This window comes from Condylura cristata, unplaced genomic scaffold, assembly GCF_000260355.1.
Source record: "Condylura cristata isolate star-nosed mole 26May11 unplaced genomic scaffold, ConCri1.0 scaffold00030, whole genome shotgun sequence".
Classification (NCBI taxonomy): Eukaryota; Metazoa; Chordata; class Mammalia; order Eulipotyphla; family Talpidae; genus Condylura; species Condylura cristata.
The window spans coordinates 19,023,183-19,048,685 of record NW_004567131.1 but is presented as its reverse complement, the minus strand read 5'-3'; the positions used below and the strand labels follow the sequence as shown (position 1 = coordinate 19,048,685).

The window sequence follows — 25,503 nt, the reverse complement described above, 5'->3', positions numbered from 1 at the left end:
AGCAATAAACATGGGGGTACAAGTATCTTTTTCAATCAGTGTTTTTGTGTCTTTTGGGTAGATACCTAGGAGTGGGATTGCTGGGTCATAGGGAATCTTTGGATGACTTTTATCCATCCCCCTCCCTATACTCTCTGTTTCTTGGTCTAAAATAGTGGCTGAGTTTCTTTATTTTGTCTGTGACTGTCCAGTTTTCCCAACACCATTTGTTGTAGAGACTGTCCTTAATCCTACTATAAGTTCTTGGTTCGTTTGCTGTAAATTAATGGATCTTCTATGCATGGGTTAATTTCTGGGCTCTTTATTGTGTTCCTCTTACTTACATACCTGTATTTATGCTAATACTACTTTGTGTTTTTAATAGTATAGTTTGAAATCAGAATGTGTGAGGCTTCCAGCTTTGTTCTTCCTAAAAATTGCTTTGGCTTGGCCCTCCCTGGTGGTGCAGCGGGTTAAAGCATTGCACTGAGAGACTGAAGCCACTTCAGCATGAGTTCGATCCCCGCCTGCCCCGGAGGTGACCACATGGTGTGGCAGACCTCTCCTGGCCCGCCTGCTGCTCCCCTCAGCAGTGTGCTTCATCGATCTGCCTGTTCAGCTCCCCACTGTGTCTCTGGTGAAGTCTCTCACCGTCCCTGCACCTCTGGCCTGTACCCCAGTTCTGTATGAACAAATAAATAAATCTTTAAAAAAAAATTGCTTTGGCTATTTGGTGTTCTTTGTAGTTTAATCCAGATTTTAGGATCACTTTGGGATCCACTTTGGGATACCATTGGGATTTTTTTTTTAAATGATATACTTCTTTTTAAAAAAAGATTTATAGGTGCAGGGGCGGTGAGAGGATTCACCAGATACAGGGTGGGCAAAGTAGGCAGATCGACGAAGTACATTGCTGAGGGGAGCAGCGGGTGTGTCTGGAGAGGTCTGCCTCGCCATGTGGATCACCCCAGGGCTGGGGGTCCAACTCACACTAAGCAGCTGCGGCCAGCTTGCAGTGCTTCCTCCTAACCAGAGAGGGCGCACCCTTGGAATTTTGACAGGAACTTCATTGCTTAGATTGCTTTGGGTGGTACATTTTTACAATATTAATTCTTGGTAATTCATGAGTGTCAGATATCTTTCCACTGTGTCTTCTTCATGTTTTAAGTGTAGCTAAATCATTTTTGGTATTAAGAATTTCATTTATTCTTAATTTCTTCATATTTTATGTATACAAGGTAAGAGCCAGGAGATATGTCCATGAATTAAAATAAACGAGGGTAATTCTTAGGGAATCAGCACAGTAATAATTCGCTTCTATTTGAAGTCTATCCCCTCCTGTTTGAGTTACCACTGCTTGGTGGTAAATGCCTTCTCTAAAGTGGACTGGTTGGCTGAAAGTCAGCAAATGTACTGTGTGCCTCTCTTTTATTTTTGTTTTAGGATGATTTTGATAGAGTTGCACAAGATGTGAGGAAGCTGAAAACAAGGCCAGATGATGAAGAACTGAAAGAACTCTATGGGCTCTACAAACAGTCTATCATTGGAGACATTGACATTGGTATTCTTTCATTTTAAAAGTAATAATACTTCATTTGAACAATGCTCATAGAAGCATATGGTTAAAGTAAACTTGAAAATGCATTTATCTTCTTTTGGTAGGATGTCCAGTCCTGTTGGATCTAAAAGGAAAAGCTAAATGGGAAGCATGGAACCTCAAAAAAGGTTTTTAATTCTTAAACAAACTTTCTTAATTTTCCAACACATCAGCCAGTAAGATAATCTGTTTTTATCTTTCTAGGGCTGTCAAAAGAAGATGCCATGAGTGCCTACATTTCTAAAGCAAAAGAACTGATAGAAAAATATGGAATTTAGAATTCAGAATATAAGAAAAGTTTTCCTTTGGATGCCTTGGTAATGGTGTCATGACCTAACATTTAGGGGAGAAATGCATTTTTAACTCTTCACATATCATGAGTGCTTTTGCTGTTCACATGAATTATAATCTTTAATTAGAAACATGCTGATGCTACCTATTTAATGATATTTTACTTACTTAAACCACGTGATGTTAAATGTTCTTTAAAAAATATTACTCTGGGGCCCTCCCTGGTGGCACAGCGGGTTAGAGCACTGCACTGAGAGGCTGGAGCCACTTCCGCATGGGTTCAATCCCCGCCTGCCCCGGAGGCGACCACATGGCGAGGCAGACCTCTCCTGGCCCGCCCGCTGCTCCCTTCAGCAGTGTATTTCGTTGATCTGCCTGTTCTGCTCCCGGCTCTGTCTCTGGTGAATCCTCTCACCCTCCGCATCTCTGGCCTGTACCCCAGTTCTGTACGAATAAATAAATCTTTAAAAAAAAAAATCGCAACAACTTAATTAGAAATACACACACTATTTTGAAAAAAAATATTACTCTGGTAATATAAGCGCAAAAATATTAACAATGGCTTGTTCTATGGGCTTATCTGCTTTTCTCTAGTGAGTCAGTATTACTGGTGTAATCAAAAAAGTTCACTAAGAAGCAATAGAAAGACTTTATTGCACTGTGTAGCTTTGGATTTATACTGATGGAGGGCCTTGGGAATCACAGACTCCCGGGTTCTAATACTCTATGATTTATTTATTAGGTGACCTTAGGCAAAGTTACTGAACATTGATCACCTTCATCTGTAGAGTGGGGGGAAGATATTACCCTTATAAGATTGTCAGAATTTTTTAAAAAGAGTTACTTATTCATGGGGTACAGGCCAGATGTGGGAGGGAGGTGAGAGGATTCACCAGAGACAGAGTGGGAAGCAGAATAGGCAGATTGATGAAGTACACTGCTGAGGGGAGCAGAAGGCAAGATAAGAGAAGTCTGCTGCACCATTTGGGTCACCTCCCTGGCTGGAGATCAAACTTATGCAGAAGCGGCTACAGCTAGCTTCATAATGCTGCACTTTAACTTGTTGCACCACCAGGGAGGGCCAAGATTGTGAAAATTTAATGAGATGCCCTAATTATTGTCCTTTCATTTTAAAGCAAAAGCTATATAAAATATAGCAACAAAAAGTCCCCAAATTAAAAAAAAAAATTAATTTATGTGTCTGTCTATAGCTCTTCAGAGAAAAAAAAAGCCACCAGAGAAATGTCAATTATTTTTCTTTAAATTTTGACATTTAAGGCAAATCAAGAAAAATCAAACAGAAATATATCTAGTAATAAACAACACAAATACTCTACCTCTTATATTTAGTTTAATAAGAGGTAACAGTAGAATCTTGAGTATCAGATTGGCCCAGTTCTCAATCATTTTTGCCAGTACAGAGACACTCTGATGAAAAATAGTCTCATTTTAACATTTCTAAAATTTGTTTGAATCTCACAGGATAAAATTAAAAACAAAACAGCATGATTCTATCTCTAACTAAGGGTTTAGGTCTGGCTTGGTTTGAACAAAGGATGAATTGATTTGAGTGACTGTTTATGAAAATCTATATTGATAAGATGGATTTTCAGGGAATTACGTGGAGTGAAACAAGTTTACATACTGTATGGCCCCATTTTTGTAATATTCTTGAAATAGCTAAAGTATAGATGTAGTGGACAAGAGTAATGATTGCCGGGATGGCAGTGGGTAGTGGGTAGTGACTCTAAAGGCATCAGGAGGCTCCCTTGCGGGGAGGTGTTCAGTATCTTGACTGGATCAGTGTTTTGCATGTTACAATTAAGGGAAGCTCTGTAGCTCTGTAGCTCTGTATTATTCTTATAACTACATGTGAATGTACAAATATCTTAAAATGTTTAGTTAAAATTTATCTAGCTTGTTTTCTACTCTGGAAAGCTTTATAAAATGAAAATGATTCTCATCTCTACTAAGATTTGCCAAAAGCTTTTCAGAAATCTTCCACAATGAGATTAACGTGCAGATTCAACAAAACAAAAGGTCTTAACATTAAGTGATAGTTTTGGTCTCTACCAGCACAGGGCTTGAAAACTGAGCTGTTCTCACAGGGAGGGGCAGGTGAGAAAGCCCTTCCAAAAGCCTGGTTGTGGCTATACCATGATGGTCCCATTAGCAGATTATTAACTAAAAATGGTTCAAATGAATAATAATGATTCAAGATTACTTTTGTACCAATCCTTCTATAAGGGAATCCTGGAAATTATATCAAACCAAAGACTAAAACATTTAACCTTAATTTGCTTGAAGCTACTTTTAGCCCAAATGCATGTAAATTCTAAGCCAAAGCTCTTCCTAGTAATGAATATATATTATTTAAACTTGCTTCAAAAGGAGTAATAAATTCTGAAGAATACCTCCTGTACACATCTCCTTTAATATTATTTTAAAGACTCTGTATATATGATTTTAGTATTTTAATGAAAAGATGAACCCATATTATTTGGTCACAACATAGAAATGCTTTAAAATTTACTATATAAAACTCTGTTAAATAATTTAAGCAGAAGGAGACACCAGTTACATCAAGTCATAGAATTTATTGTGAAGTCCCATAGGAAACAAGAAAATCAGTGATTGAGACCCTAGGATTTCAAGAGACAAATGCAGCTTGGGAATTACATGAAATGCAGGATCCACAAAAACCCCCAGGACATGGTGCCTCTTCATTCCCATCAACAGGCTCTGTGAAACCTATTTGTAATGTTCTTCATTACTTTGACTCAACTCTTCCTAATTCCTGCTTTTAGTTCTTGTGTGTTTTCCAGCAATTCTGTTTTTTCCTTATCATACTGTATCAGAAGGAATCCAAGGCAATCTGTCAGGCGTAATGTGTATGCCTGGCCAGGGCCAAGCTGCAGACTGGTCAGTAACATGCTGAAACGGGGATCCTAGAGGAGAGCCTGAGCTCTCAGGCATTCTTTTGCACAGACTACAGCAAAGGCTCAGGACTACCTTATTTGAACAGAGCAGTAGGCCACATTTTCTTTCTAAGAGAATGGCCCTGCATTTCAAAAGATTAGATCAAGCTTTAAGTCACAAAAAATATGGTTTAAGACTAAACAATATTGTTAAGCCCCTCCCTTGTCTTACCATTTTCTCTATTAGAATGACTTAAGGAAAAAGATAAGCAGATATTCAAGAACAAACTTCCCACAGATGAAACTCAAATGAGATTGTAATATGAAGATAAAAGGCCCCACCACAAATAACCTTTGCCCATTTGTGTTTTGTCCCCAGATCCATAAATGGTAGAGAAATATACTTATTTGAAACAAATCACCCTGACAACAGAAAATGTATGACTTTTCAATCTTTGAATAAAACCTTGTGAAAAATTATGCACAGTATCAAATAATCACTGGTTATTTATTTTTTTTTAAAGATCTATTCATTTATTCATACAGAACTGGGGTACAGGCCAGAGTTGCGGAGGGTGAGAGGATTCACCAGAGACGGAGTAGGGAGCAGAACAGGCAGATCATGGAAGTACACTGCTGAGGGGAGCAGCAGGCGGGCCAGGAGAGGTCTGCCCCACCATGTGGTCACCTCCGGGGCAGGCGGGAATCGAACTCATGCGGAAGTGGCTTTAGACTCTCAGTGCTGTGCCTCAACCCGCTGCACCACCAGGGAGGGCCAATCACTGGTTATTTTAATAAGGAAACAATATCTAAGAATAGGCAAGCATCCATAGTTCTAAACACTGGATTATGTAATTCTTGATGAAGGTCTCATTGGCAGGTTCCATAAGATAGAAGTGATTTCCTGGAAGCACATGACTATTAAAACTTCCACTTGTTACATCTTTCCATGCTAAAAATAAAAATAATTATATTTAATAACAAATGATAGCACCACCAACAAAAGACTCACTTCCAGATGTCATCTATACAATCTGCTATCAGAAACAGGGCTACTTCCAAGGTCTCATGTTCTATGGGTCATGAATTTTTTATTTCTCTAAGGCCTATCCCTATCCAGAGCTATTGTCTGCCTTCTCATATTTTACACATGACCCACATACTCTCCATTTGCACTAAATAGAAGTCGGGATGATAGTCTACTCATTTTTATAATTGCTAGTTGACATTGACTGAAAAACATCAAGCATTTCAATAAAATACCCAAAACTAACATAATAATTTCACCTTTGATATCCTTTGCTATATCTTCAGATCCAGTAAAGCATGTTAAATCGCAAGATAGGACAGCCTCAGGGGGAGCATCAAAGCTGTAAAAATAAAAGGGCTGCTTAATCATTTCTCATAATGTGCATTACAGAATCTTTTCCTGTCAACAACATCACTTAAATGAAACATGGGATGCTCTCACTTCTTTCCCCATTGCTATTTCAATAATGTGTGTTTCATAAGGATGCTTCTCCTTTAACAGTCACTACCATTTCTTCTAGACCAGTACAGGGTGCAACAGGATAACTCTTGGGCATCTAGTCTTAACTCTGGATGCCTCTGTCGTTCCCCAAATCAGCTACCTCTCTATTTTCTGGCTGTCTGTAGTTTGGTAGAGGGTTGCCTTGAACAGGATCAAAGCAGGTTCATTTAAGTAGGACCCTTGAGTTGATTCAACTATTCTCAGTTTACCAACAGACTTCTGTTGAACTAGGTGCTAGGGACTGTGATAGACACCAGGGACCAGGGACACGTGAATAAACCAACATCGCCCTTCCTCTCACAGCTCAGATACTGACTAGGGAAACCGATATTAATGAAATAATCAGGCCACCAGAGAGATACTTAAGTGCTACTGGTTCAGGGTGATCTGTAAACACCTTACAGGTGGGAGTGGGGTGGGGATCAAACAAGGTCCCCAGTGGGCATGGAGGACCCTATCTGACTGGGTGAACAGGAAATCACGTGACGGCAAAGGCATTGAGGCAGAAGAAAAGATGGAACAGAGCACAAACAAATATGAGACGCCGTAATAGATAAAAAGCATTAATGAGACCCTGACGTGATTTCTTGGAGGAGGAACCGCCGAGAGCCCACAGAGCCGCTGGAGCGTAACCTGTCCGCGCGTGCGCAGGGTCGCCCAACCCCGAAGGCGGATCACCTCCCGGCCTCCTGGGTTACTCAACTCGCGTCTTCCTAAAGCGCGTCAGAGAGCCGGGAGCGGCTTCTATTCTCTTTTCCGAAACTGTCCCTTATGCCTGAGTCGCTCCAAACAAAGCCTTGCCTCTTTCACCTACAGCTAGCGCTCTCCGGCGAATTTTTTTCCCTAGAGTGCAATGGACTCACTCTCGGCGTTGAGTCCCCATAACAAGTTCTCTCGCCCGCCTGAGGACCGTAGTAACTACCGCAGGGACCCCAGGTCCCGAGGCTCGCGCTGCGTGACTACCCCACAAGATGCGTGCCCCCACGGTGTGCGGACCTCCCCCGGACTGTGAGTAATGAGCTTCCTAATTCGATTTCTCTTGTGGTCTTTCGTTGAACCGTGGCTCACCGATGGACACGCTGGAACGTAACACATTTTAACAAAGTCACATCAAGAACCTTTGGAAGTGAGCTGTTTTTTAAAATTGCTTGTGGTTTGTTATGTGCCAGAGGCTCCTAAATTTGACCTCATTTAGCCCTCACTGTAACACCTGTAAAGAGTATTATCTCTTCCTCTGATAATACTTTTTTTAAAGATTTATTTGCGCATACAGAACTGGGGTACAGGCCAGGGTTGCAGGGGCAGTGGGAGGATTCGCCAGAGACAGAGTGGGGAGCAGAACAGGCAGATGGAGGAAGTACACTTCTGAGGGGAGCAGTGGGCAGGTCAGGAGAGGTCTGCCTTGCCATGTGGTCACCTCTGGGGCAGGCAGGGATCAAGCTCGCACCGAAGCAACTGCGCCACCAGGGAGGGCCTGAGACAAGGCTGTTGCTGAAACTTGCCCTCAGCCTCACAGACAATAAGGCAGAGGTAGAGAGGGTGTTGATCCTGGGAAGCAGATGGTGCAGACACCGTGTTGGACTGTTATGTAAAATTTTACTACTAATAACCACCATTTGCATAGTTACTTTAGTGAGTATTCAATCATCTAGATTATTTTTCAATTTAGGGGGAGATGTTTAATTATGTGCTAAGCCAGGAACACAGAGAGCCTAAACCTGTAAGAATAACATTTGGGCAAAATTAGTAAAGATCACAATAGAGACATGTGGCTAGGTGTTTGGGGCACCTAGGAAACTGTGGACTTAGGAATAGATAGGAGTGGATAGATATTACGTGTAAAACATGAGTAGGGTTGAATGCTTGAAGTCCAACCCACTTTTTGTAGCTATTTGTGTAAAATGTTTAGTCAAAGGCACTGCCCTGGGCGCCCCTTTGCCCTACTCAAGGCTTTGTGGGGCAAATAGAGGAAGCATAAGCTCAAGCATCTGGCTTCAAGGAGCTTGCACAGACACACAGCCTGGATAATGCATGACAGATTATAACGGTGATTAACACCAAATCCTTTCCCACAATAACTGCTCAGAGGCTGCTAGAGTAGGAAGAGTCAGTTATAAGTTTAGAATAGCAGGGAGGCTTCGCAGGACTTTGTGATTTATAAAAAAAATACATATTTGATCTTTCAGGTGATTAAAAGATGTGTTTCTTACACATATTTGATCTTCAGCTAGAGTTTCTGACTTTTTGGGAAGCATTTCAGGATAAGGACTGGTTGCCAGCAGAACCAAATTTTAATTAGAATGGTTAGAATTTGGTGTCGCATCCATAGACCTCTGGTGGGGAAACTGACTTGAGATTGAGTTCAGTTGCCAATGCCCATGATTTAAACAGTCTGTCATGCCTATGTAATGAAGCCTCCACAAAATCTAAAAAGGAGAGATTATGGAATGCTTCTAGATTGTTGAATACCATGGGGCTTGGGGCTTAGCGCTAATAGAGAATGTGGGTGCTCTCCCTTTCCCCCATAGTGTGCCCCATGCATGGCTCCCATATGGCTGTTCCTGAATAATATTTCTTATAATAAACCAGTGGCCTTGGTAATAAATAGGTTTCCTGAGTTCTGTGAACCATTTTAGCAAATGAATTGAACATGAGGAGAAGGGGCCATGGGAATGGCTGATCTATAGTAGTTTGATCCGAAGCACAGGGAACAGCCTGGGTTTGTACAGGAGACTGAGTCCTGAGGCTATGGAGTCTGGTGCTTTCTCCAGGTAGTGTCAGAACTGAGTTGCATTCTTGGATACCCTACTGGTGTTCCAGAATCACTAGTTGGTGTAGAAAGGCCTCTCTCCCTGCTGTCCCCATCATGGAATCAGGTCTAGGAAGCCTAAACAGACTCAATCAAGCATCACTACAAATATCTCAGTAGACAAAAGAATGGACAGGTGACATGGAGCCAGATGAGCTCCTGGACAAAATTCACATACAAGCAAAGCATTCCTGCTCCCTGGCGCACCACCACCCTCAAAAAGTAGAGATCTGCTTTTGAAGACCCCTCTAAGAAAATGACAGTGTTTCAGTACTAATTTACTCACAAAGCATGATAAAGCATGCATATTGAACTGTTTATTTTTAAGAAAAATATGCTCTACTCATACTTCATTGATAACCATTTCTGTGCCCTCTCTCCTTTCAAAGCCAATAAAAATAGCACAAATAGCCCCAAAATAACTGGAACCAAACTCTTACAATGTCAATTTCCTGTATAAACAGCTTCAGAGAACTGCCAAACTACATTTTCTATAGATAATTATTAAAAAGCAAACCACTTGCCTCAGTTACTTACTTGAAATTATTAAACAAGTTTGCATCTGCCATCACTTTGGTAATATACTGTTTGGAAAGTTCCTTGTCTTCAATGATATTTTTGGATGTGCCTCCAAAATCTTTAATATATTGGAGTATTTGTTCTTCTGTTAATTCTTCCTCTCCAGCCTTATGATATTGGGCCTTTAGCTTGAAAAATTATTTCATATAATGCTTATTCATAAAGTAAAAGCTACTTAATCATTAAATCAAGTTTCTAAAGTGAGCTTCTTTAATCTACAGTTTCAGAAGGACGTATTTCTATTTAAAAGCGGGGAGAAAAGTCAATCATAATTCTGTTGTCATAATACCAGTGAAATGGGCCTCTAGTTTTGGAATCCCAGTCCATCAGGGGCTATCTCAAAACAGGGAAGGAAGATAAACGGGAAGGGAGGCAAGGAGCAGGAAAAGCAGACCCAGCTTTAAAAGATAGGGTGGGTCTAACATGTTGGTATCATTGATCCTTTTGGGGATTTCAAGGATCCTTTCCTAGTTCTAGTCCAGTGGATTAGCTAAGAGTTGATTACGTTTTTCAGCAGACTCAATAAAAGAAAAAGTCTTTTGCTTTTACTGCAGCTCAGCTGGCAGGGACTGTGTGGGAACTGACCAGGGAATGTTAAAGAGCATTTCAGAGGAAAGAAGAGGCAATTACATTGAAAGAGATTTGAGGAACGTTTCACTAGCCAATAGTGTTTCTACATTTTTACCAAATGGGAAAATAAGAACTTGACCTACCACCCTACATGTATTCCTTTTCTTTCCTCTTCTCTACCCCTCCCTAAGGAGAGTGAAATGACTTACATGAGGAGGAGTTATACTTGAGACAAAGATATGTACTGGTTCTTGCTTGTATTTTTCTTTCAGGTGTAATGCAGTCTTAAAAGCAATGAGGGCTCCCAGACTGAATTTGGGAAAGAAAAAAAAAATGAGTTCAACAAAACTTGTTACACCATCAAAAGTTGATAAGAACTAGTATCATAGTACAGGAATGGTCATGAAGTCATTAAAAGAAAAACAGAGGTTGAATAATACTCTAATTTATTTGTAAAAGGTACATTTTCTTTTTTTTAAGATATACTTATTTATGCATACAAGAACTGGGGTATAGGTCAGAAGTGCAGGGGCGGAGGTGAGAGGGTTTGTCAGAGACAGAGCGGGGAGCAGGACAGGTGGATTGACTGAAATACACTGCTGAGGGGAGCAGCGGGCAAGACAGGAGAGGTCTGCTGTGCCACGTGGATCACCTCCCTGGCTGGGGTTTGAACCCACACTGCAGTGGCTGCTGACAGTTCCACAGTGCTGTGCTTTAACCCCTTGCAGCACCGGGGAGGGCCCAAAAGGTGTATTTTCAATGATATATATCAACATGAAAAGATTCAAAGCATCATAGGTAATTCAGTCTAAGATACAGTACTGATTTCTAGTGTCTTGAATTTAATTTAACTGCCCTTTCTCCCTTATAGATTTCATATCACTTGGTCTTTGATAGTAAGTATCAGTAGTTCTCCAAGTGTGGTCTAGGGACATTCAAGAATTCCTGAGACACTTTCAGGTGGTCCATGAAGTTCAAGTAACTTCCAGGGTAATACTAGGTTTTGTCTGACTTTTTATTGTCTTATGAGTGTATGTGTAGTTGAGCTTTCCAGAAGCTGCTAGACATGGCATATTATAACAGTTTGACTACAGAAGCAGAAATGAGAATTTAGCTACTTTCTATTAATGCGTTCATTTAAAAGATTTCCAAAGATTTAAAAACAATGCCACTCTTATTTTTTTAAGTAATCGTTTACATAAAAATGAATGTTTATGTCAATATATAATTGTGTTAATAATGTTATTTTAAGCTAAGTTAAATATATTTAAAATTTCCTAGCTTTTGAATATGTAAATATTTTGCATAAGTGCAAAATATATAAAAGTAACTCTTTGAGGTTTTCAGTGCTTTTTGAAAGTATAAAATGGAGCTGCCATTTTGATAGACATTATGTAGTCCAACTTTATAGGTAATACTTTCAAATACTGAACATTTGGAAAATGTGCATTATATATTTGAGGTGGGAAAAGGGAAACTTATTTCCTTATTCACTGCTGATGGAACCTAAATTGTGAGTAATTTGAAAATATATATCAAGAACTTTAACAATGTGCCTATCATTTAGCTTAAATTTTGAGAATTTAGCCTAATATATTTCCTTTTTAAAAAGATTTATTTATGTATGCATGCAGAACTGGGGTATAGGTTAGAAGTGTGGAAGGTGAGAGGATTAGTCAGAGACAGTGGAGAACAGAACAAACAGACTGACTGAAATACACTGCGGAGGGGAGCAGTGGGCGGGTCAGGAGAGGTCTGTGAGTCACCTCCCTGGCTGGGGATCAGGGATTGGACTAAGGGTACAGTGGCTGTGAATAACTTAATAGTACTGTGCTTTAACCCCTTGTACCACCAAGGAGGGTCCCTAAGAAATTTCTAAGTGATGTATCCTGATTTTTCTATAAGAATGTTCGTTGAAGTGTTGTTTATAACAGAAAATGATAGAAAAAACTCAAGTATGCAAAAGAAGATCAATAAGACAAGTCTTGATGTGGCATATACTTAAAAGTATAAGAGATGTCCCCATGCTGTGGGACCACATCAAAACTTTGAAGTGCTATTATTTGGGTAATAGATGATGGATGCTTTTTGTTTTTCATTTTTTGTTTGACAGGTATTAAATGTTAGTAAGCAAAATGTATTCTAGACAATACACCAGTCATTTTATGATCACTATTCATTTAGTCCTCACTAGTAGGGGCTATTAGAGGACAAACTCAATTCAGAAACCTGAGGATTGTGCATACTAAGTAACAAATAGTCAGAAATCCAGGCTTTGTGATGTAACCTCAAAGTTTATTTAATTTTAAAAATAAAATGGAACATAAATTGCTACTAGAGTTCTGACCAGAAGGAAAAATAGTGTAATTACTATCTGAATCGGCCAGTTGTAAGAGTGTGCTGGTCATAACTACCCATCAGGTTGAGCCTGTTTTCTAAAGAGAAGCCCAGGATTTTCATGCTCCTTCAAGCAAAGTTTCAGTTAATCACATCACCTGGCAGCTGTGGGTCTACGGTCCCGATTGAGCAATTTCTTTCTGTCTGGCTTTCTACTTTGAGAATGACTGTCACTGTATTGAGTCCATCATCCCTTCAAGCAGTGATGAAGTCATGTACCCAGTACAAAAGTATGCAACTCATAAAATTAAAAGGACAGCAATAACCACTGTTTCACAATTAAAAAAACATCCTCAGATATCTTTAAAAATAGATTTTAAATACCTGTGGCCAAAAAATGCAAATGGTTTATCCTGGAGAATTGGCAGCAAAGCACACACAATTTCATCAACTACCTGTTGCATGTCACTTGTAAAAGGTTCTTCAGCTCGAGTTTCTCTTCCTGCAAGTCTTATGGAATGCACTGAAGAGTGAGAACCACAAGTTAAAGTGTGTACACAGTAAAATATGGCAATGAAAAAGAGTGTATATATTAACATGTAAACAATTTCAAACAAAAATGATAATGGTCAAATCTAGTGAAATGAAAGTTTAGAATTTGCTGATTAAAAAATGATTACCATCTATATTCAAAAAAATAAATCTTGACCCAGTCCTTATACCTTTCACAAAAACTGACACAAAATTGACCACAATTATAACACCTTAACACTTCAAGAAGTTACCATGGGCAAAATTTATGTAACATTGTTTTTTGCAATGAGTTCATACATTTTTGAGAGAAAATTAATAAGTTGATTTTATTAATATTTAAAAACATCTGTTTTGCTGCAGAGCCTTTTAAGAGAATGAATCAAAAAGCTACCTATGATAGTAAATATTGGAAAACACATCTGAAAATATTCAAAAAACTCTTAAAGCTCACTAATAAGAAAACTAACATGGGCAAAAGATCTGAGCAAACCTGCACCAAAGAAGATGGCATGTTAGCAATGTTAGCATAATCAAATGTTGGCCCCCATGCAGAGCAACAGGAATCCACACTGGTGGTGAAAATGCAATATGCAGTCATTTTGGCAGCTTGTTTTAAAACTAATAATTTACTGACTGTACAACCCAGCAGTTGTGCTTCTTGATATTTACGCAAATGAGTTGAAAACTGAAGCCCCCAATGCCAAACAAAAACTTTCACATCACTGTTTATAGCGTTTTTAATTATATCACCCCTAAATTAGAAGTAATCAAGACCTCCTTGAGTGAACAATTAAACAAACTGGTGTATTTATAGAATGAAACATTGAGCAATGAAAAGAAAGGCATTAAAAGATTGAAAAATAAAGGAGAAACATTGTGTGTTGCTAAGTAGAAGTCATATTTATGTATGTGCATAGATATGATTTCAGCGATATGACATTCTGTGTGATTTTAAATATATGACATTCTGGAAGATGCAAAACTATAGACAGTAGAAAGGTGCTATGGACAGAGTGAAGGAATGACTAGATAAAGCACAGGGGGCTTTTAGAGTAACTATTCAATTGTGCATCAAGTTGTGATAGTGGATTCATGTCTTTTTGCAGTTAACAGAGATTCATACAACTAAGCAACACAAAGAATGTGAACCTTATTGTAAATTATGTCAGATAGTTAATAATGTATCAATTCTGATTTATTAATTATAATATTCATACCACACTAATACAAGAGGGAACACTACAGGGGTAGATATATGGGATCTCTATTATCTGCTCAATTATTCTTTAAATATAAACTCAAACTAAAATAAATGTATTAATTATTTTAAAGGCAATGTTATCTGAATAACCCTATTAATTATACTGAATTTATAGATAAAACTTTTGCACTAAGAAAACTAAAAATTCAAATGCCTTTCCTGGCCAATGTTTCCAACACTTCCCTTTTGAATCCATCACTACCAAGGTATCCAACAAGACAAAACCATTCCAAAAGAAAGTCAGAATCCAGTATCATTCATGAACCTAGACTTACTAACCTTGAACAAAATATTAGCAAGTCAATACGAGCAATAGAAAATGGATAGTACAGCATGAACAATTGAATTTATCTAGGATAGATGCAGAGAAAGCATTTGACCAAATTCACTACTACCCATTTATAGTAAAAACTCTTAGCAAACTATTAATAGAAGGGAACTTCTTCAACCTATGGATGTCTATAAGAATCATGCAACTAACATCATATTTAAAGATTAATATTTTTAAATCATTCATATTTAGAGATGAGTGATGCAGTGTTTCCCCCTCATTTGGGGAACAAAGCCAGGATATCCTGTCAAATTTTCTGTTAACTGTTATACAAGAAGTACAGATCAAAAAAGAAGAAATAAAACTTTAATTGCATAAGGTATGATCATCTCTATAGAAAATCCCAAGCGATCTGTATAAAAATTAATAAAATTATAAGTGATTTTGGCAAGGCTGCATATCACAGAATCAATATACAAGACTAGTATTTTTTTCTAAAAATTATTATATAATGCCTCTGAAAGAATGCACAAAATAATATAACATATATCCATGCACTACTGCTGATATTCAAGAAGTCAAAACCAGTACTTCTATATTTCAGCAAAAAAACAATTGGAAATTTAGATTTTACAATGCAACAGCAAAGTGAATAAAATATGTGCTTAACCCATACTCTGAACACTGCAAGATATTGCTGAAACTAATGAATACCTTAAAAACTGAAGAAATTATATCATGTTTATGCTAATGGGTTAGAAGATTCCAAGATGTTAAGATGTCAGTACAGTCATTGCAATCCCAAAGCAAATCTCTGCAGGCTTTTTTCCTTTGGTAGAACTTGAAAGCCTTACTCTAACATTTATACAGAAACATAAAGAACTTAAAACAGCCAAAACAATATTTAAGAAGAACAAAATTGAAGGACTTACTAAAGCTACAGTACTCAAGACAATGTACTATTAGAGTCAAAACAAACATATACACTAGTGAAGTAGAACAGAGAATTTAGAAATTAACCCAAACATTTCTAGTCAGGGACTCCCAGTCCTTTTTCCTTGAAGGCACTGAGGAGGAATTCTAATTACCTCAAGTCTGCCCTGTTTTCATAATGAAAATAGTGTGATATTGGTGTGGTGGGGCAGAAAGACCATGGAACAGAAGAAAGATACCAAAAATAAGATTGGACATAAGTGGAAACTCAGTTTATAACTGAACAGACATTTAAAGTCAGAGAAAGTATAGACCTTTAAATAAATGTACTAAGTCAATTTGGTGAATTTATAGATCATTTTTAGAAAATTGGCTATTTAGCTCACCCCTTATATAAAAGTCGGTTCTGACTTGCATATGGAAAAATGCTTAAGAATTGTTGAAAATAATAACCTTGTGACTTGGGTAGGGGATACTTCTCAAAACAAGTCATTTAAAAGTACAAACTTTAAGAGTGATAAACTGAACTACATTAAAATTTTATACTTTTTTAACTCAAAAGGCAACACATAAAGAAAGAACTGAGAAAGACAGTTTTAACCATAAAATCTACAAAAAGTCTGGCATGTACAAATACAAATTGGTGTACCTGTCAATAAAAAAATATGGAAAAGCGGGCAAGAGATACTAAGAAGAAACTCACAGGAAAAACCCATAAATAATGGGACTGGTGGGATGGGGGCAGGGAGGAAGAAGGGGGGGGTGGAGGTGGCATCAGAGGAAGATCCTTATTTGGTCCTAGGAGAATAACCTAAGAAGTCCAGACACTGAACTCAGAGGATCCCATAACAAGGGATGGAACAGAGAAAATTCAGCTCCAAACAACAAGGTGTTGGGGAGAGGCCCTGGCCAGCCTGCGCAGAATCCATGTTTGATAGTTGTGTTCACATAAGATAGTAGTGAGAAGGGCCAAGCTGCTTAATTGGACCTAGTCCGTGTGGGGAGATGCATGTTGGGGTGAACTGGGTGAACCAGGTTAACTAATAAAGAAAATAAAGACATGACACCACACCCCCTGCCTCTCACCTCCCTTGAGGCTCCAGTGTACACTGTGAAACTTTACTGGGCAATGTCTCAGTAAACACAGTGCAAAACTGTACTGACAGCTGTGTCCACAGACTGTAGACTCATGTCTGAAGCCAGAGAAGAGGGCTATCAGTGGTACCACAGGCAAACGCAGTCTCCCCACTCCCTCAGTCTCCAGGACCTCCCCCTCCACAATGTTCACTAGTTAACTCCTCCAGGCCCATCTCCGACCCCTAGATTAGTTTTCCCTAACATACAGCACCATCTGCTGGAAAAGGGAATCTATGCCCCCCCACCCCAAGACACTTAAGTAGAAACCTTTAAAAAGATAATAATGGGGAGATGGAAAAATACCACAGATGGCACATTGAGTCCTCAAGGGAATACAAGAGAGAGGCAGATAGACAGAGAGCTCTCCAGAAGCCAAACACAGACATCTTTACTTCCATAAGATACAGAGCTCAAAACTGTCGTGATAAAGAAACTCAAAGAAATAGAAAACATACGAAGCTCTTTGGCAGTTAGAGTACTTTATATGCTCAATATGAACATTACTTCTCTTGGCAAGAATCTTGCCTCGTTTGTTTAAAATAATGCCATCTGAAAGCTGGGTAAGCAATTTAACTCTTCCAGCTCTGGTCACGCATATGGAGCATTTCTTTGTGAACATGCCCATTGCCTTCATGTCACATACCACCCTTCTGTAGGTTTGCGTGCATATGGCTAAAGGAACAACTCCTGTTTTCTAAAAGGCCTCTCCTTGTTATCTTTGTGTTAGTCATTTTAGCAATTTATGGGAATATACTGGTTCTGACCCATTTTACTCTTTGAAAGTGTTAAAGATATAATGTATCTCCTTAAAACAAAACAGTAAATATTGACTTAGAAGTAAAATGTAGGGTTAACAGTAGCAAAAGGATAAGGGGAATGGAACTTTGCTTTTGTAAGGTATTTAGACTTTATGTGAAATTGAATAGCATATTGAAAGGATCAGGCTTCATTACCAAAAAGGAACTATCCTGGGAAAGAAATAATGGTTCAATATACACAATTTTTTCTAAGTATAATAGTAATAGAAAATAAATGTAACAGAAATTCTTACTTTAAAATTATAAAAATTACTTCATTGAAGAACATTCTTGAATATGTTATTACTGATTGACTATCAACATAAAAAAACTTTTTACCATGCTTCAAAGTCTTATAGGTGCATGAAATCTGACCGTCTATGTTGGTTAGATGGTGATGAAAGTGAACATACCTTCCACAAAATTGTTCATTTTATGCCCCCATTTGGCAAAATAAATTGAGCCGCCACCTGCCCAAGGAAAGCAAATCAGTCTAAACAGTGCGTCAGGGTTTTGGTATAAGCAGTTCACAACTCTTTCATTCCTAGAGAGAAAATTCAAATATATTTAACATTATACATATTAAGTAACTTGTCCAAGCTGGATTAGTTCTGTTTTAATGGAAATGTCAATTACAAGGAGAATATGCCCAACTATAAAGTGATTGTCCATCTTCCCAGATGAAAAAAGTATGCGTTTTTTGTTGACAATTTAAATATATAAACTTTTGGGAAATGTAGATGAAATATTCAAGTATCTATATATGAAATATAACAAGTATATTTCAAATGCACATTTAAAGTGATATAAATGTTAATTTAGAAGTTGTCTTTTTCACAATTTAGGGAGAAGTTTTATCTAAACAGTTTATGGGCAGTTTGATCTTCATGATCACTAGAGCCACTTTTTACATCATCTACAAATTTTCCAGAGTTTTCATTCCCTTCTAAGTATAATGTCACTGAAACATTTATCCCAAGATCCAAATATCCATTTACTAGTATTAGGATAATTTCTTTTTTTAAAAAAAATTTATACTATATGTAAATGTTTATGTTCACCACAATTCAAACATTTCCTAAAAACAAAATCTGTTTTGCCTTTTTTTTTTAAGATTTTTATTTATTTATTCATACAGAACTGGGGTATAGGCCAGAGATGTGGAGGGTGAGAGGATTCACCAGAGACAGAGTGAGGAGCAGAACAGGCAGTTGGACAAAGTACACTGCTGAGGGCAGCAGTGGGCGGTCAGGGGAGGTCTGCCACACCATGTGGTCACTTCCGGAGCAGGTGGGGTTTAAACTCATGCAGAAGTGGCTTAAGTGCAGTGCTTTAACCCGCTGCGCCAGCAGGGAGGACCTGTTTTGCCTTTTTAAAAAATCACTTTAGTGATGTTTATTCTTCTGGTCATTGAGCTCAGGATAGTTTTCCATCTTATTATGCCTTCACCCCTTTAAAGGAGTCTTATAGTTTCCAACCTACAGGTCCTTCATATCCTTTATTTAGTTCATTCCCAGGTATTTCATTCTTTTTTGGTGTGACTGTAAATGGGATTGTCTTCCTTACTTCCCTTTCTCTGATGCATTGTTTGCATTTAGAAATGCTACTGATTTTTGTGTAATGACACCTTATAGTCATTGCTTAGTATTTCTAATAGTGTTTAGGTTTCTTTATGTATATTAATATAGCATCTGCAAATAATGGCAGTTAAACTTTCTCTTTTCCAATTTGGATTTCTCTTGTCTAATTCTTGCCTAATTGCTTCAGCTAGGACTTCATGTACAGTGGTGTGTTCAGGTCTCTGATAATAATTTCATTTTTATCAATACATTTTTTTAGGCCTGTTAACCGAATGCAATGTTCCTGTATTAAGTACATATATGTTAACATATATTAAGTGCATATATATTTTCCTGTGCTGTTCCCTTGATCGTTTTGTAGTGTCCATCTTTGTCCCTGATTACCTCTTTTAGCAGAAACTCTAGCTTATTCAATATGAGAACACTATTTCCTCCTTGTCTGTGTACTTCTCAAGGAACTAGAGAGATAGCTCACCAGTCCTTCTCTCTGCTTTGAGGCCCTCAATGGAGCTCAGTCTGGCTCAGTCTGGCATTTCTTTGATCTCTTCTGGGAGGGCTTTCCTCACGCACACTTGCTGCAGAGTCCCCAAAGTCCTTAGTTGATTCTGTGTTTGCACATAAGCAAAAGGTCCTCCAGGAAGCTCGTAGTGCCCCTGAGTGCCCTGGGCACTCAAGCTTGGGTGGCTAATCCCAGTCCATTAGACTAGCTGAGGTACCTGCTCTTCCCGTCATGATCCCCTTTGTTTCCTCCCACTTCTTCCCCTCAGAGCCACCAACTTTAGTTCAAGGACTTTCTCCTTGGGAAAGTCCTGGTACCTTATCAGGGGAATTTCTGTTCTTCCTTTGAACAAATAATATTTTTATAGTTTTTTTTTCCTTTTAAAAATATTTTTTACATCATTTTTTCATTTTTGTGTAATGTATGCTTATATGCTTTCTCCTTTTTGGTGTATTCCCCATAAAATTCCTACCACCAATTACCCATGCACCGTCACCATAGTCCTTTATGCTCTTCTCTCCCTGTTGATCCCTTTTCCTCTCCCTCCCTTGAAGAATGTCTCTGATTTATGATTGCCAGCTAATTTTGTTGTTTATTTAAAAAAATTTTTCCTGACACTTGTTGGTTCCCATTTATTCCTCCTATAATTGAAATCATTCCGTGGTTTTCTTTTTCCTTCTGGCTTATTTCACTGAGCATAATCTCTTCTAGCTACGTCCATGTTGCTGCAAATCACATGAGTTCTTTTTTAGACTGCTGAATAGTACTCCATTGTTAATATATACCACATCTTCTTGATCCAATCACCTATTTTTGGACATTTGGGTTGTTTCCGTATCTTACCTTTTTTTATTATTGTTATTAAGGGAGAAAGCGATCCTAATCTCTAACGTACCATAATCTATGTTAGTTCTGCCTTTTTTTTTAAGTGGTGGTTTTGTCAGTTGATTTCTGATAAACTAACACTGATTGAGATCTTCTTGGATTAACATGTAGTCTCTAAATAGGATGTGCTTTTATAATAAAATAATTGAGAATATTTGCATATTATGATATACTTTACATAAACTTAAGTGCAAGTTAAATTTTTTTGATGGGAATGATAATTTTTTGAAAAAAATTTTCCCTTAAATTTGGGCATTTATATAAATATTTGATAATTTAAAGATTAAAATACATATTTATTTTTTTATTTGCAGAGCACATTCACATTTGAAATTATGTTTTCACTAACCAACCCTGCTTTCAAAATACTTTACTCATCAGCTCTAAATGAGAAATCTGTAGTCATCTCTTTTTGAAAATGCTAAGTCCTTCAGTAGAACCTACTACAGTATGGTAAAAACTACTCAGTGACTTTTCTGGATCTTATTTTTTTGGAAGCTACTAAAGAGTCTAAAATAATTACTTGAATTAAAAAATAATTCATATTTTTAAAGTCAAGAAGCCCAACTTCAGTTCATTTAAATTTAGCAAAAAAAAAAAAGTGTTATGACAAATGTAGGTATAGATTTTATATTTCCCAAAATCTATGGATTTATAGTAGTTGAGTGTAGGAGAGTTCTTTAAGAAAAAATATCAGAAAATTGTTAGTACAAGTTTAGGTTAGAACCTTGACCACTAGATTTGGTGCAAAGCCATCTTCCTTGGGGTCAGGACTACCTTTCACTTATTTAGAGTGGTATCATTATCAGTTGTTCCTCAGAACCCAAACTGATATGATATCTATACTGCAAAATGACCCATGGCCAAGATCTCATGAGAAGGTAGAGCTTAGCAGGGTAGTGCTCATTGCTGCCAGCCTGGACAGTTAGCAGAGCTACCCTCCCTTAGATTCTTGCCTTTCTCCCTCCATACAACTTCTCTCTACCGAGAGAAAGAATCAAAGACAAAATCTGCCTTTTCTAGAGCAACCAATCCTCCAGTTCAAAGCCTTCTACCTAAACTTAACCTTTCCTTTATCTCCTTTTCATTTTGGTTTAAGTCATAGAAATATAAAATTTTAGACTTGAAAGTGATCATCAAAATCATTTAACCTATTCTTACAACATAATGAATAAGACTGGAAATAAAGAGACCTGGGTTCGAATCCTGATTACACTCCAATGCATATAACTTTAGGTAATGACTCCTGCCTAACTTTAAAATCTCACTGTCTGGCCCTCCCTGGTGATGCAGTGGGCTAAAGCACAGCACTATGAAGTTATTGCAGCCACTGCGGCATGAGTTTAATCCTCCGCCAGGCCCGCATGGCATGGCAGACCTCTCCTGACCTGCCTGCTGCTCCCCTCAGCAGTGTACTTCATCAGTCTGCCTGTTCTGCTCTCTACTCTGTTTCTGGTGAATCCTCTCAAAACACCCCTCTCCCGCACCTCTGGCCTGTTCCCAGTTCTGTATGCATAAATAAATAAATCTTTAGAAAAAAAATTTCACTGTCCTTGAAAGGTTAAATTGTTTTCAGGCTCCAAGATGACTACAGACTGAAAACACAGAGGATGATGAAGTATCCAGAGACCAAAGTCTACAAACATAAATTCAAAACTCTAGTTGTCAAAGAAAAAGCTTCTTCCTACTCCTCTATAAGAATGAACTAATCCTCATTAGGTTAAAAAATTCATCCTTAGCACATATAACTCAGAAGGCATTACTGGTGCACCTGATTCTGTTTGCTGTGCCTATCTCCAAACTTGTAAAACCACAAGTTTCCCTGCATTTACCCCTCTCACTTGTCCCCCACACCCTGTTTTCCTGTAGGAGGTATAACTCTGCTGACAGCAACCATGAGGATTGAGAATTTTTCTCCCATCTTCTCTACTCCAAGCCTGGATGTCTCATTGATTCAGTTTTAACTACCTGCCAGGCACAGGAATCTGATTTTTGGAGATAGGTAGCATCATCATTATTTACATAATACACTAGGTAAAATGTATTTACTTGACTCTTGAAGAATCTAGGACTCAAAGACATTAAGTCACTTGTCCAAGGCCACCCAGCCAAATCAGAAATGCAAACCAAAATCATGTTCCTTTTAAAAGCTACATTTATGCTTCACTCTTCCCCCACATTCTCAATACCAGTATACAAAGGGGCCACTAAATGGTAGGAAGCAGAAATTTTAGATCAACGTATCAAGTATATGACTCTCTTCTCCCTTTGGGTGTGTAAATTGAACCTCATCATCACCTCCCCTGAGCCACACGAGTGCTTCAATCAAGTTACGGGATTATAATTTCACTTCAAAAATCACCACCAGTTCAATACCATTTTACATTATAGTGCCATTGTCAAAAACTTGTTCTATGGGAAATAACTACCAAACAACTTTTATGAGTAGCTCCTTTTAGTTTACGGCAGCAATCTTACAAAGGCAGAGTGTCCAAGCACCTGAATAGGGAAAGAACCAGGTTGCACATGGAATGACATACCTGACTGTCCCAGCTTTGCTTGTTTCCATGCTGGGAGGAGAAGATGCAGAATTGCTAGTTTTGGCAGCCTGTTGCCTACGAGGAATCAGTACCTCTGTAGTGTAAATGCTCCGATAAGCCTGGGCACCAGATTTCTACGTGAATCTGTTGACTTCTTTTACTGCCTTAAGTCCTGTTTAAAAAAGAAGAAATAGTTTGAAGCAATATAAATGACATGACCAAGAATAAGGAGTCGCCTGCCTGAGTCCATATTTTACTCCCAATAAATACTTCCATAACCAAATCTCTGGCTATTATACAGAAAAATAAAAGTACAGTGTTTCTAAACTATAGCAACTAAACAGCCCTGAAGGCAAATCAAGCAGAAAATACTCAGCACCTACTAGAATAGAAATTTAGGATCAAAGGAGATGATAGTCTTTAAGGTCTGAATGCAGTCATTTTCTAGGTATTTATAAAGTCACTCTCTTTTAAGTCTTAATGAAGTTAGGGAATCTAAAAAGACTCCATTAATATGTCATATTTCTCATTTTTGTAAGTTGCAAATATTCAGAAACAGAAAAAAAAGTTATTACAAAATGGTCTGGCAGTAAAGACTTTTTATCCTTTTATATTCTAGGGTTCCTCAAATGCTGAGAGGTAGGGCTATCGAGTCAAGCTGTGAATCTCATAACCACTCCTGGAGTAAAAGCAGATCCCTCTGCTATCACAGATTTTATAGTTAAAGAAATAGACAAATTTGGAATCAAGTTCAAGTAGGCGGGAGAAGCAATAATGACCCTGGGTAATCTAAGTCCTCAGAAAAACCAGTTGGGTGACTCAAAAGAGTTTCACCACACTTTGTGACTGACTTTACTTTTTATGTCAACATCTAGAGATAGTATAAAGATTTAACAGGACAAGAAATTTATTCCATGAATGCCTTGGGAAATTGAACAGTAAAAACAGGTGACAGATTCCAAAACATTGAACAAGGAATATATGAATTAGAATATATTATCTGTTTATGATAACTAAAAATTACAAAGGGTTTAAATAATCCACACACATATCAGAGTTGTGAATGCTCTGCCAGGCCCCCCACCTGATCTAGCAGTCAGACCCTGCTCTGCTCTGACACTGAGCAGAGCACAGCCACCCTGCTTTGTGAAGCAGCCACATATGAACCTGGTGTTCCTCATCGTCCACCACGGGTCGAGGAGCCAGATAAAATGGGATATTGACTTTTGGTGTTTAGAACTAAGGGCTGTTACTGAAAGGATGCAAAGGTTCAATAAAATTAAGCTAAATTCCTCTAACCTTCTAACTGAAATAGGTGTAATCCTTGTTCTGATAAGGCATTTTTGGATTTCTTCTTTTTGACTAGGCACCAAGATGGAAGCTTAGAGTGGAAAGTTTAGAACGTAAACTTCACAAGGCCAGGACTAGAGGTAGGGGCAGAAATGATTAAATGAGTTATTAAAAGAGAGATCTGTAAGCAAAGACTGATGGTGGGTATAGGTCTGTCATTACAAGGAAACCCCAATCCTTGCAGATGAACCCACGAAGGAAGGAACTCTCCACCCCAAAGAATACAACATAAGAATACCCCTTTGGTTTTTATTATTATTATTATTATCATTTATTTATTTATTACATCATTCTTCATTTTGTGTATTTTCTCAATCTCGGTTGTAATTCCTGTGGACTTCCCACCACCACTTTACCCATGTGCCATCACCATAGCTCTGTGTGCTCTTCCTGCCCCAGTTTTGATCCTGTTCCCCTCCCCTCCTCTCTTCCCCATAGAATGTCTCTAGTTTAAAGTTGTTAATTGCTGTTCATTTTACTTTAATTTTTTTTTCGGCTCCCTTATGCTCCTGCTATGAGTGAAACCATCTGGTATACCTCTTCTCTGATAAGATGTCGCTCTCTGCCTGCCCCTATCTCTGCAGGCTCCCTTCTGTTTTTCTTAATAAACAGACTTTGCCTGTCTGTTCCTGTGCAAATATTTTCAGACTAGGAAAAGTACTCAAAACAGACTACCCTAAGATTGATAGAGTTGGCCTCCTCAGATTACTCCACTCTGGCAGGAGTGAAAACAATGAAGAGTTCTGCAGCCTTTCCCCTAAAGCCTTTGCCCTACTCCTAACCAAGAAGCTATCATTGATCCCTTTAATGTACTAGGAGATTGTAGGCTGAGAGTTACCATCCACTATGAGCTCATGTCCATCTATGAAACTACATCTTCCAGGGTAAAGATGATGTCACCCTTGTCCTCCTCCCCTCTCCTTAGTCCCCTTTGGACTGTTTACCTTATCTCTTTGCTTAGGATGTAGACTCATTTCTCCCAACAACCAGGATGCACACTTGTCACTCCCGTGTACAAGTTACTAACTTTATTCTCCCTACCCATCTGCTAACTATCCAATGCTGTTTTTACTCAGCTTTTTTTTTTTTTTTTAAAAACTGATTT

At 38.2% G+C, this 25,503-nt stretch overlaps 3 protein-coding genes across 4 annotated transcripts in view; 2 read left to right on the top strand and 1 right to left on the bottom strand.

Moving 5' to 3' along the window:
• ACBD7 (acyl-CoA binding domain containing 7) overlaps window positions 1-2,086 on the top strand; it is a 4,443-nt gene extending 2,357 nt beyond the window's left edge. The window contains exons 2-4 of one of the 2 annotated variants that reach the window (XM_012731276.1): window positions 1,423-1,540; window positions 1,642-1,704; window positions 1,796-2,086. In XM_012731276.1, the coding sequence (XP_012586730.1) occupies window positions 1,423-1,540; window positions 1,642-1,704; window positions 1,796-1,854 (240 nt within the window). In that variant the 3' untranslated portion in view covers window positions 1,855-2,086. Of the gene's footprint in view, window positions 1-1,422; window positions 1,541-1,641; window positions 1,705-1,780 lie in introns of both variants that reach the window. The other variant, XM_004691264.2, reaches the window with a different exon arrangement.
• A 3,508-nt stretch (window positions 2,087-5,594) lies between these two features.
• OLAH (oleoyl-ACP hydrolase) overlaps window positions 5,595-25,503 on the bottom strand; it is a 29,576-nt gene continuing 9,667 nt past the window's right edge. Inside the window, exons 3-9 of the mRNA XM_004691107.1 lie at window positions 23,049-23,167; window positions 17,958-18,088; window positions 12,996-13,134; window positions 10,484-10,583; window positions 9,663-9,832; window positions 6,073-6,155; window positions 5,595-5,737 (exon numbers count right to left, since the gene is read on the bottom strand). Of these exons, the coding sequence (XP_004691164.1) occupies window positions 5,595-5,737; window positions 6,073-6,155; window positions 9,663-9,832; window positions 10,484-10,583; window positions 12,996-13,134; window positions 17,958-18,088; window positions 23,049-23,167 (885 nt within the window). The remainder of the gene's footprint in view (window positions 5,738-6,072; window positions 6,156-9,662; window positions 9,833-10,483; window positions 10,584-12,995; window positions 13,135-17,957; window positions 18,089-23,048; window positions 23,168-25,503) is intronic.
• The window catches only part of LOC101626439 (protein artemis), a 73,844-nt gene continuing 55,603 nt past the window's right edge, over window positions 7,263-25,503 (top strand). The window contains exon 1 of the mRNA XM_012731353.1: window positions 7,263-7,324. The gene's annotated coding sequence lies outside the window, so the exon portion shown is untranslated. The remainder of the gene's footprint in view (window positions 7,325-25,503) is intronic.